Consider the following 11,244-nt stretch of genomic DNA (forward strand, 5'->3'; position numbering starts at 1 on the left):
GGAATCAAGGGGCCGAGAGGAAGAGAGAGGTATCCTGGGCTGAGAATACGGGACATGTGAGCGAAGCCACAGGAAGGCAAGTGGGCGGGCGCGGGGGTGGGGTGCTAAGCAGACTCGGAGCAGACTTCTCAGGCTGGAGTGACCACTTCCTGTGGCAGAACAGGAAGCAGAGGAGCTGGAGCCAAGGTTAGGTACAGGTTGCAGAGGCCTTGAATGCCAGGCAAGGCAGCTTGGACTTTCACATAAAGGCACCAGGAGCCAGTGAAGGTGTTATGCGTGAAGGGTGCTGGGTGAAGTCAGTGAAAGTCCTGCCCCAATGGGGGTCTGCAGGGTGACTGAAGGAAGACTGCCACCAGAGCCATTGGTCTGGGGGCTGGTGCAGCCACTGCAGCAAGGTGGAAGGAGTGCTGCCCATTGAGCTGCTCACAGATTGGGGTGAGGCGCTTCGTGAAAGTAGGGGAACACATTGCAGTGCTGGTGACACGTTTCCATTTTGATTTTGACAGAGGCGGGTGGACTGAGTGGCCTGAATCCCTGGACCCTTGGCCTTGAGGTCTGTTCTCAGGATTTGCTCAGTCTGTGGTTGGAGGCTGACCAGATCAGAGCAGTTCAGGAGACCCTGTTCTCTCCTTCTGCAGGGAGTTGGTTAGCGGCCATTGAGCCATGGCAGGGAGGGGAATGAGGGAGGAGCAGATTTTGCAGCCATGGGGGAGGGTTCAGCATCAGGTGATATTCCAGAGGACTCTGCCCAAGACCTGCTTCCAGGTACATTTTCGGAGCGATCACTCGTGGGCAGCTGGTTGTGGTGAATGAGTGTTTCACTTGCCTGCTCCCGGGCTCCGGCTTCCTGCTTCATAAGGAGCCACGATGGTACCTGAGTCCTTTCAGAAAACGAGGCAGTCCCCGCTGCTCCAAGCAGAAAGTCTTATGAGCCAAGGAGAAAAGGAGATTTGGCCAGACACTGCAGCCGGGGCAGTGACCAGTTAATACAAGCCTGGGAGCAAGGAGAAGTGAAATGCTGTTTACCAGCCGGCTGTGGGTTGCAGGGCACCCAGCCACCTAGCACAGGATTCCAGGCCCCAGCTTGTCAGGAAGCTGGAGCCCCACCCTCAGCTCAGTGAGGGACTGTTCCCCCTCCACGGGCCCCCGACTCCCCAGGTAGAACCAATAGGTCTACTCTGTCAGAGGTTCCGCAGGCCGAGACTGCAATCCACACACTGCTCCCCAGGCAAACTGGGAAGTCCTTCTGAACAACACAGCTGACCTCTGGCTCTCTCTGAGCAAGCCTCTCCATGCCCCAAGCCGGGTTGCCAGGGCCTCCCGCCCTTGGTTCTGAGGAGGGCATTGCAGGCCCAGGGGAGGTGACTTCTCCAGTTGGCACTAGGGTTGCCTGCTTCCCAGGAAGTGGGGTACGGGAGGTGGGGCAGGGGTGGTGGTGTTTGCACGGCCGCTGGTGTGTGTGTAGGGGAGATCGGCCGTGGCCAGCCACAGAATAACGAATATTCCACAAGGATTTACTGAAAACATTTACCCATACCCGTCTGAGTGCCAGATGCCAGGGAAAACAAGATGAGTGAGATGCGTCCCTGCCCTCTGGAAGGGCACAGTGTAACTGGAGAAAAAACGATTTAGAAGGCTAATTAGGATACAGCAGGATGAATGATAAATAAATGAATGCATAGGATTATAAATCGTTCTACTATAAGGACACATGCACACGAATGTTCATTGCAGCACTGTTTACAATAGCAAAGACCTGGAACCAACCCAAATGCCCATCGATGATAGACTGGGCAGGGAAAACGTGGCACATATACACCATGGAATACTATGCAGCCATCAAAAACGATGAGTTCATGTCCTTTGTAGGGACATGGATGAACCTGGAAACCATCATTCTCAGCAAACTGACACAAGAATAGAAAATCAAACACCGCATGTTCTCAGTCATAGGCGGGTGTTGAACAATGAGAACACATGGACACAGAGAGGGGAGCACTACACACTGGGGTCTGTTGGGGGGAAATAGGGATGGGGAGTGAGGGGCGGGGAGTTGGGGAGAGATAGCTTGGGGAGAAATGCCAGATATAGGTGAAGGGGAGGAAGGCAGCAAATCACACTGCCATGTGTGTACCTATGCAACAATCTTGCATGTTCTTCACATGTACACCAAAACCTAAAATGCAATTAAAAAAAGAAAAAAAGAATACATAAATAAATAAATGCATAACAGGCTGTGGGTAAACAGGGAAGCTCACAGTGGGTCTTTCCTGGGAAGGTGAGGATCGCTTCATAGAGGAAGGAACATTGGAGCTGAGCTTTGGGGCAGGGCAGATTTTTTAAAGTTTTTGGTCACATAGAAAAAGGGGGGTGAGAGGTATAGGATGTCTGAGGTAGAAGGAACAGCACGGATGAAACCTCAGTGCAAAACTATCCCAATCACAGTGAAACAGAACTGAAAGAATGTCAGTTTCTGCAAGAGTTTGGGTTAAAAACCATTAGGCCGGCTTGGTGGCTCATGCCTGTAATCCCAGCACTTTGGGAGGACAAGGAGGGAGGATCGCTTGAGCCCAGGAGTTCCAGACCAACCTGGGCAACATTGGGAGACGCTGTCTCTACAAAAAATACAAAAATTAGCCATGCACGAGTAAGCACTCCTGTAGTCCCAGACGCTTGAGAGGCTGAGGCAGGAGGGTCCCTTGAGCCTGGAAAGTTGAGGCTGCACTGAGCTGAGATTGCACCACTGCATTCCAGCTGGGGTGACAGAGTGAGAGCCCACCTCAAAAATAATTAATTAAATTTAAATTATAACTAAAAACTGTTCAACCTCTCAAGGCTTAGAGGGAACGGCACTCACACCAGGAAAGGGAGGCTGGTCACTGTAAGCGCCAGACTTGTGTGAGGAACATTCCAGACACGGCTTGATTCTGAGGGTGATCTTATCATCCCGTTTTACAGTTGAGGAAAGTGGGGGTCAGAGAGATGAGGCGACAAGCCCAAGTCACACAGCCGTCAGGTGGCACAGCTGTTCTCAGCCCTGGGCCTTGTCAGCACCTCAGACATCTCTGAAGGAAGCTTTCCAATGAACAAAGGTGGTTTCTCACTCTGCCAGGAGGAACCTAACTCAGGTTGGGGTGGAGGTCACAGACATGCTCTCCGCAATTTAGACTTTTTTTTTTTTTTTGATACATAGCGTCACACTGCCACCCGGGCTGGGTTGCAGTGGCATGATCCTGGCTCACTGCAACCTCTGCCTACCATGCCCAGCTAATTTTGTATTTTTAGTAGAGATGGGGTTTCACTATGTTGGCCAGGCTGGCCTCGAACTACTGACCTTGTGATCCGCTAGGATGACAGGTGTGAGCCACTGCACCCGGCCTAAAAAATTTTTTTAAAAATAGGCTGAGCAGTGGCTGATACCTGTAATTTCAGCACTTTGGGAGGCTGAGGTGGGAGGATCGCTTGAGCTCAGGAGTTCAAGACAAGCCTGGGCAACACAGTGAGACCCCATCTTTTTTTTGTTTGTTTCAGTAGAGATGAGGTCTCTGTTGCCCAGGCTGGTCTCCAACTCCTGTGCTCAGGTGATCCTGCCACTTAGGACTCCATAAGTGCTGTGATTACAGGCGTGAGTCACTGCAGTGGGCTCCAAGACCTCTTTGAACACTTCTCAGAGTGTAGCTTTTTTTGGTGAAAATGGAGTTCACAATAGGTTCTATGCCATTGGGGTATTAAATCAAGGTGAAGGGTGTCTGGGGCACAGAGGACCTTGTGGCTGGAGTCTTGGAAGGCAACACCACCTCCCACAGATAATCCCTTCTAGCATCACAGGCTCACTGTGTCTGACAGCTCCTGCCAGGATCTGACTCATGGTAGAGAGGTCTCATGGCCTCTCCAACTCCTGCTTCCCACCCTAGACCAGCACAGGCCCCTGGGACTAGCGCAGAGGGCAACAGGGTCCCTGGAGGCTGAGGCCCAGGTCACCCACCCCAAAGGACTTGCTTGGTCCTTGGAAAGCAGATACTGTTCCGGAAGTGAGATGGAGTGAACACGAAAAGAGCAAACAGCTCTCAGAAAGCCTCACTACATTTCCACTGCCATCTACCATGCAGGGCTGGCCGTGGGCAGGGCTGGCCGTGGGCAGGGCTCCGCTGCTGGGGTGCCCAGGTCCCAGACACCCCAGCCTTTCCCCTGCCTGAGTCGGGAGGCAGGGGCCAAGAGTTGCCTTTTTGGAGAACCTAGGTAGGGAACAGAGAGATTCCCGAAGCTTGAAAATAAGCTGAAAGAAATCTGTTAGATCCACAACTCATCTTTGGCTTCTTAAGGTCACAAGCTGCCTCAAAGACTATTATCACTCCACCTTCCTCTAGCTCCTAGCTGGTTTTTCATATATGCTAATGAACGGCCCCTCCCTGCACACTGACTTCAGCACTAGTTGTCTGGTTATGAAAACTAGTCCCAAGCCAGAGTCACGTACGCCCCTCACTTAGGTCTGACCGGCCGTTTGCCTTTCTAGCGTGGGCAACCAACTGCTTGGACCCTACAAGCGTTTGCCTCCATGACATGGGGGCGTCTGAATCTTGGGGTGGGAGGTGGAGCTAGGGGAGGGAGCCCAGGAGCGAGGAACAGATCGGCAGCAGCACCGCGCCCCTCTTCTCAATATTGAAGAGACTGTAACAAATCAGTCTCGGGCACCCCAGACCAGGCCGTGAGAGCAAATCAGGAAGGGATACAGGGTTCTAGAGAACCAGGGCCTCACTGCCAGCTCCGGCCGCTAAGCAAACATTCCCTCCCGGAGTCAGAGAAGGCGGTGTGCGAGGGGAGGAACCAGACTGAGGTTTATCGCTCCGGCAACTCCGGGTGATTCATAGAGTTTAGACTCCCGGTTGTCATAGACCGAGGCAGGCACGCAAACAAGCAGCCCGGGAGATCCCCTCCCCTTTCCCTGCCCCCGCTCCTCCACCTTGCTGCCCCCTAGCCCGTGACCAGCTGCCTCCCCTCCCCCTCTCGGGCGATGGGGGTTGAGCAAACACTCCGGGCCGCCCGCCCCGCCACGAGCTGGCTCCGACCTGCGCGCCGCTGGCGATGCCCCAGGCGACTCGGCGTCACGAGAACCGGCACCCCGAGACCCGGCGCCCTGCCCTCCCTCCGCGTCCCCAGGGCCCCGGCCAGGCCCAACAACCTCTCCCTCCTCCGTGCGCCTCGGCCCCTGCGGGCCTCCAGCGCGGGCTAACTAGGCCTCGCTCCGGGCCCCCGGGAAGCCGCCCCCCACCTCCCGCGAGGCCCGCAGCCCCGGGGGAAGGCGGCCGGAAAACCTCTTGTTTACCGGGCTGGAGAGGTCCCAGCCAGGATTCGCTTCCCTGTTTCTGCGGTCACCCTTCGGCAGATTCCTGAAGCCGGAGGAGAAAGGGTGGCAACCCACAGATCCACCCCGGGACAGGGAGTGGGGGTGGGGCTGGAGGGAACCCGACCTCCTGGAAAGGTCCCCGGGCCGCTGGAGGGAACGGACTCGCAGTCAGAGCCAACATGTCCCGGAGCGCAGAGACCGCGGGGGCCGAACTAAACACTGTACCTCGGGGAAGAAAACCGTGAAAACTAATTAGGACAAGTCAGAACAGGGAACGGGGACGCGGGGAGGGGAGCGCGCGCTCCGAATTGGGCAGAACCTGGAACCGTCGCAGGAAACCCGCGACCTTTGCCCACAGTCCGCAGTGGCTCTGGACTTGGGCCACGCGTGAGAGGAGCGCTTGGTGGCTGGAGTCCCAGAGAAGGACGGCACGCGAAAAAGACAAATCTGGGTGTACGGTGTGTCCACGTGTGCAAGCTGGGGAGGGGTGGGGGCGCAGAAGGCGTGACAAAGACGGACTCTGTCTTGAGTGTGCGCCTCGCTCTGGCCCGCTCCCAGCGAACTGTGCCTGCAGTGTGTCTCACGGGAGGGCCAGGGCAAAAGTGACAAAGGCTAAGTGTCCGCCACCGAGAGACGCGCCAAGGTAGCCACGAGCGTGTCCGTACGCGCGCAAGCCGGGAGACGCGGTGGGGGGCGCGCAGGGCTGCACCCCCACGACGCTTGCCCCAGCGGAAGCCGAGCCCAGAAAGTGAGTGCGCGTGAGTGTGCGCGCGCCCGCGTGCGGGGGCGTGGCAGCAAACAGCAACAACCCACTCGCCTGCGGGACCAGAAACTCCAATCTTCCTCCCCAGCCGGAAAGTGCGAGTCGGCCCAGTCTGGAGGTGAGTCGGGGCGGGGAGGGCCGGGCAGGCTTTGTTCCTATGTAAACGGAGCGCACATACCTGGAGCGCTGCTGGCGCCGGATAAGCGCCCGCAATGGAGGTGATGTAACGGTGATGCCGGCGCCAGCCCACTCTCACCGACAGCCAGGTGCCTTGCCTGGGGACAGGCCCGCGCGAGAGCGAGCGACCCTGCGCGCCCGGCTCAGCCCCGGCCCCGGGGAGAGGCAGGCCCTGCGCCCCGGCCCGGGCCCGGCCACCCCAGCCAGGACCCCGCCTGGCTCCGCGCCCCGCGCCGAGTCCCTCCCACCCCCGCCCGCGCCCAGCCAAGGGCTGGCGTTGGCCCCAAAGGCAGCGCCGGAGCGGGCCCGGCAGCGCGTCCCAGGTAAGGACTGCTGCCTTCCCGCTCCGCCCTCCTCTCCGCAGCCCGGAAGAGTTGGGTTGGGCCGGCGGGGAGTGGGCGAGGGCAGAGGCGGGGGCTGGACATCCTGCGCGCGGGGGACGCCGCACCAACTCCGCTCGGTCCCTGAAAGTTTTCAAACTTGAGCCGATTGGGGGTGGGGGAGTCGGGCGCTCCGGCTTGAACTGGAGGAAGAGGAAAGGACTCCACAATTCGGGGTCTCCAAGGGGAGCCCCTCCACCACGTGCCTCTCGGTGGGAGTCCGCGGTCACCGTGACTCTAGTGGGTCGGCGTCCTCTCCGCCGCCTGCTACTGTGGTTGGGGAGGGCAGGTTTCTTTGGCCCTAAAACCGGGAGAGAGTGGCTGGTTCCCCTGCTCCGCATTCCAGCCACTCGGGGAGCGCAGGTGTAGACCCCCGCACCGTCGTCCCCCAGTGGGACGAGAGGGCTCGGAATCTCCCTGCTGAAGTTTGGAATTTCAGATAAAGCGCCTCTCCTCTGGCAGCCTGGCCCCTAGGTCTCAATACCGCGCCCCCTCCGCCCCAACGCCCTGCTGGCGTTTCCAGCGTCCTTTGCATCTCCATCCCCAGACCCGCGTCGTTACACCCAGGAAGACCCAGTCACTTACAGACTTCACGATCCAGATCCTAAAGCCCGTGGGGAGGAGAATATGTGGAAGTAGGGTGTTGTGCTCCTGGAGCTTCCTTTCCCCGACCCCCTCCCCCACCGCTGTGCCTTCAACTGTGACTGGGGGAGGGAGTGCCTTGGGGGGTGGGGCGCATTCCAGTGTGACATTCCAGAGCAGACCCTTGAAGACTTCCAAGTCTCAGAGTGCTCAGGGCATTTTGACCCAAATGCCTGGCCTTGGTGCGGGGTGGAGGTAGGGGGATGGAGTGGGGTATCTAGGCTGAGGTTCGAGGAACCCCCACCCACCCACGCACCAACCTACCCACTGAGGCAGCTCCTTCCTGGCACAGGCATCTCCTGTGCGCCTTCTAATTAATGGGGTAAACACCTGAGCGCCCTGGACAGAGGGCTGAGACAATGGGACCTCACCAGGGACAGAGAGTCCATGGGAGCGGAGGCAGGAAGCCTGTCAGCGGGGCCATCGCCTTTCTCGATAGGCTGCTGAGTGTGTGGGATGGGAAGAAGGAAGGTATCCAGGGGTGAACAGCTCCCTTGAGAGCTCCAGGATCATGGCACCTTGAAGATAGCCATTGGCCATGGGTCAGTGTTGAGCTTGGGTGGCCCTGTGACACCCTGGAGCTCTCTTTCCAGGATGGTATCCTTTGCCCTGGTGAATGGAGGGGGTCTCAGGCTTGTATGTGGATGGTGCTGGAGCAAGGAAGCGGGTGTCGCTCTGGAAGAGTGAGAGGGCCTGGCTGTCTCCACTGTTGCTGGATGAAGCCACTTGTTGCTGGGGGAAACCAGTCAGGTTTGCTTGGGCCTCTGAGCCTCTGAGCCCACCAGGCCTCTGCTCCCCCTGGAGAGGGAAGGAGGGAGGAGGGGGATTGAGCAACTGGATTGGACTGACTCAGACCAGAGCTGGGGGCCGGGTGGCTGAGCCTGGGGAAAGGCTGATTTCAGAGGTGATTAAAAATATTTGTACAACTGATTCCAGGGAAGTGAAGCAAAAGGCCCTTTTGTCCAGAAAATAATCTGAGGTTGGGCCTGGGCTTCAGCTGTGGGGTGGGGGAGACTCAGGGTGGAAGGAGGTCCCCCTCCTACCCCACTCTTTACACCCTCCGAGAACCTTTAAGCAGAAGATGCAACTCCAAAGTGGAGGGGCAGCCCTGGGTTCGGAGAAATGCACCTGAGACCACCCAGAGGTGACTTGCAAATGCCCACTGTGTTTAGGCACAGCACCAGCTGTGGCAGAGGATGCCAGGAGAAGTCTTGTTCACCAGCTTCAGAGACCCTACAGCCCTGGAAGGGGAGACACGGACATGATTTGAACATTCAGGGGTCAGATGGCTCAGTTTTAGTGCAGAGTCTAGGGACCCACAGGAGGCAGAAGGTTTCTCCAGGGCCCTGAGGAAAAGCCACCATCTTAAAAGGTGGCATTGGGCCAGGCACAGTGGCTCATGCCTGTAATCCTAGCACTTTGAGAGGCTGAGGTGGGCAGATCACCTGAGGTCAGGAGTTCAAGAACAGCCTGACCAACACGGTGAAACCCCATCTCTACTTAAAAACAAAAATTAGCCAGGCATGGTGGCAGGCGCCTGTAATCCCAGCTCCTCAGGAGGCTGAGGCAGGAGAATCACTTGAACCTGGGAGGTGGAGGCTGCAGTGAGCTGAGATTGCACCACTGCACTCTAGCCTGGGCGACAGAGCGAGACTCTGTCTCAAACAAACAAAAAAGGTGGCATTGGCTTCATGCGCACTCCCAGCATCAGACGGCTGGAGCTGTGCTCTTCTGAGCTTCTCTTTAACTCTCTGGGGGTCCCTGTCCCAGGCAATAGATGACAGCCACACCCAGAAAGCCCAGTTTTCCCACCTGAGTGATATATTTCTGTTTTCCCACCTGCCCTTCCATTTCTGGGTGAACCAGAGAAATAAGGTATTTCAGGATGGGACCAGGTTGTTTCCTCTGAGGCTATGAAATTGCTCAGCAACTTACTAAAGGCAGCAGCATGGTACCTGGATGGGGGGAGGGTCAGATACAGGCTCCTGTCTCATTCCTTGGAAGTTCCTATATTGAGGGGGTTGGTAGCAGAAGCAAGACTTGGAGGGTCAGGTGCAGAAGGAAGTTGCTGCTCACGAACCGCAAAGTCAGGGGGAAATTGGAGGTGGGGGCTTTCGGACAGAGAGCTGTAAAGCTTCCCTGACCCTGGCCCAAGTGCCTATGGGCTTCTGGGGGCTGGCAGGGTAAAGGTAAGTATTTCTAGGGCAAGAAGAATGAGTGACATTGGGTCCCTGGCTTGATTTTTTTGTAATGACATCCCCGTTAGATTTGAACTTGTAGAGTGGGCTTTAGCTCCACAGCCCCCTGCCGCCCCACCACCCTGCCATCATCCAACCAGTCCTTCGATTGCTTTTTGGAAAGGATCTCTCAGAGCTGGCCATTGTGGCTTTACCTTTGGCCTTGACCTTTAAACTGGGTTGCATGTGCCCCCCAACAAATCGATTGCCTGTGCTTTTTTACCACTCATCTCTTAAAAGCACGACCGTGGCTATGCCCCCATCATGCTAAAAACAGCCTTCAATGGCTGCCTGTTGCCTTTTAGAATCAGGCCCAGCCCCGCCCCTGTAGCATTTCCAATCTCAGCCAGCAGCTGCAGCCTCCCTTTACAAACTCAGCTGATACTTGGCAAACTGAATTCTTTTTTCACTTGCTCTGGATTTGGGCTCAACCTAGGGCTTTGACTCACACCATCTTTTCTGCCTTGCATTTCCCTCTCATTGCTCCCTTTGCCTGCTCAGCCCTCCCTCACGTTCTTCAGGGCTTAGCTTCCGGGTGTCGCTGTCTCTTGCCGGTGTCTGGGACCTGGGTGGTTTTTTTAATTAGATACTGAATAAAACTGTGGAACAATCTTTGTCTGCTCTTCCTGGTTTTCTTCTGTGATCTTGTAGCCCCTGTCTCTCTCCTCCAGGTAAATTCTGTTGTGTGGTTCTTAATCATATTCTCACTTGTGTAATTTTTCTGAGTACCTACCTTATCTCCCCTATTAGATTTTAAATACTGTCAAGCCAGGGACTGTGTTCGTGTTTGTATTTTTCACAGCTCTGAGAACAACAGGGCCTTTCTTTCCCAGGTTCACAGTCAATATTTGCTGATTGGGAGCAGTTGCCTGTTCTAAACTGGGCCCTGGCCGAGGGAGGTGGGGTGAGAAGCCCATGAAAGTGCAGGTGCAGCCTGTAATTCCAGCACTTTGGAGGCTGAGGCGGGTGGATCACCTGAGGTCGGGAGTTTGAGACCAGCCTGATCAACAGGGAGAAACCCCGCCCTCCCCTCTTATCTCTACTAAAAATACAAAATTAGCTGTGCATGGTGTCATCTGCCTGTAATCCCAGCTACTCGGGAGGCTGAGGCAGGAGAATCACTTGAACCTGGGAGGCGGAGGCATGGTGAGCTGAGATCTCACCATTACACTCTAGCCTGGGCAACAAGAGCCAAGGTCCGTCTCAAAAAAAAAAAAAAAAAGTAAGTGCAGGTGCCCAGAGGCTAAATGGCCCTTCTCAGTGTTTGATCTCTTCCCTACTTCCAGCTTCAGCTGGAAGTGCTGGCTGGCTGGCTGTAGGGCCCAAGACAGAGCTGAACCTTTAGGATTCCGGAGCATGTTGTTATTCATAAATTATCTCCCGGGAGTGGCTCAGTATTAGTCCTCTTTCCAGCACTTGTAAATAAAATACAGTTGGTGCTTTATTGATTTACAAAGTCCCCTACAGAAGCTTATTTAAGCCTTGCTTTAGAAGTGAAGAGAAACTAGCTGTGACACCAGCTTTTTAGGAAAACAACAGTACATTTACATAAGAGGGTTAACTTTAAGAGTTAAGCGAGCTTAATGGAAAGATCAGGTAGCTGAGGTGGCTAAGAAGACCTCAGTATTTTCTTTTTTTTTTGAGACGGAGTTTCACTCTTGTTACCCAGGCTGGAGTGCAATGGTGCGATCTCGGCTCACC

General features: G+C 55.8%; 1 protein-coding gene and 1 long non-coding RNA gene across 5 annotated transcripts in view; one reads left to right on the forward strand and one right to left on the reverse strand.

Annotated features, from left to right (window-relative positions):
* LOC108309366 overlaps positions 1-6,358 on the reverse strand; it is a 44,500-nt gene extending 38,142 nt beyond the window's left edge. Inside the window, exon 1 of the long non-coding RNA XR_005201426.1 lies at positions 6,286-6,358. This is a non-coding gene — a long non-coding RNA (uncharacterized LOC108309366). The remainder of the gene's footprint in view (positions 1-6,285) is intronic.
* Positions 5,031-11,244, forward strand: part of GPRC5C (G protein-coupled receptor class C group 5 member C) — a 19,457-nt gene continuing 13,243 nt past the window's right edge. The window contains exons 1-2 of one of the 4 annotated variants that reach the window (XM_037741000.1): positions 6,152-6,225; positions 10,130-10,214. Coding sequence is in view for 1 of the 4 variants with exons in the window: in XM_017535629.2 (XP_017391118.1) it covers positions 6,340-6,607 (268 nt within the window). In the remaining 3 variants the exon portion in view is untranslated. Of the gene's footprint in view, positions 6,608-10,129; positions 10,215-11,244 lie in introns of all 4 variants that reach the window. The other 3 variants (XM_017535631.2, XM_017535632.1, XM_017535629.2) reach the window with 3 other exon arrangements.

The sequence above is a fragment of the Cebus imitator genome, unplaced genomic scaffold, assembly GCF_001604975.1.
Source record: "Cebus imitator isolate Cc_AM_T3 unplaced genomic scaffold, Cebus_imitator-1.0 Scaffold93, whole genome shotgun sequence".
NCBI classification, from domain to species: domain Eukaryota; kingdom Metazoa; phylum Chordata; class Mammalia; order Primates; family Cebidae; genus Cebus; species Cebus imitator.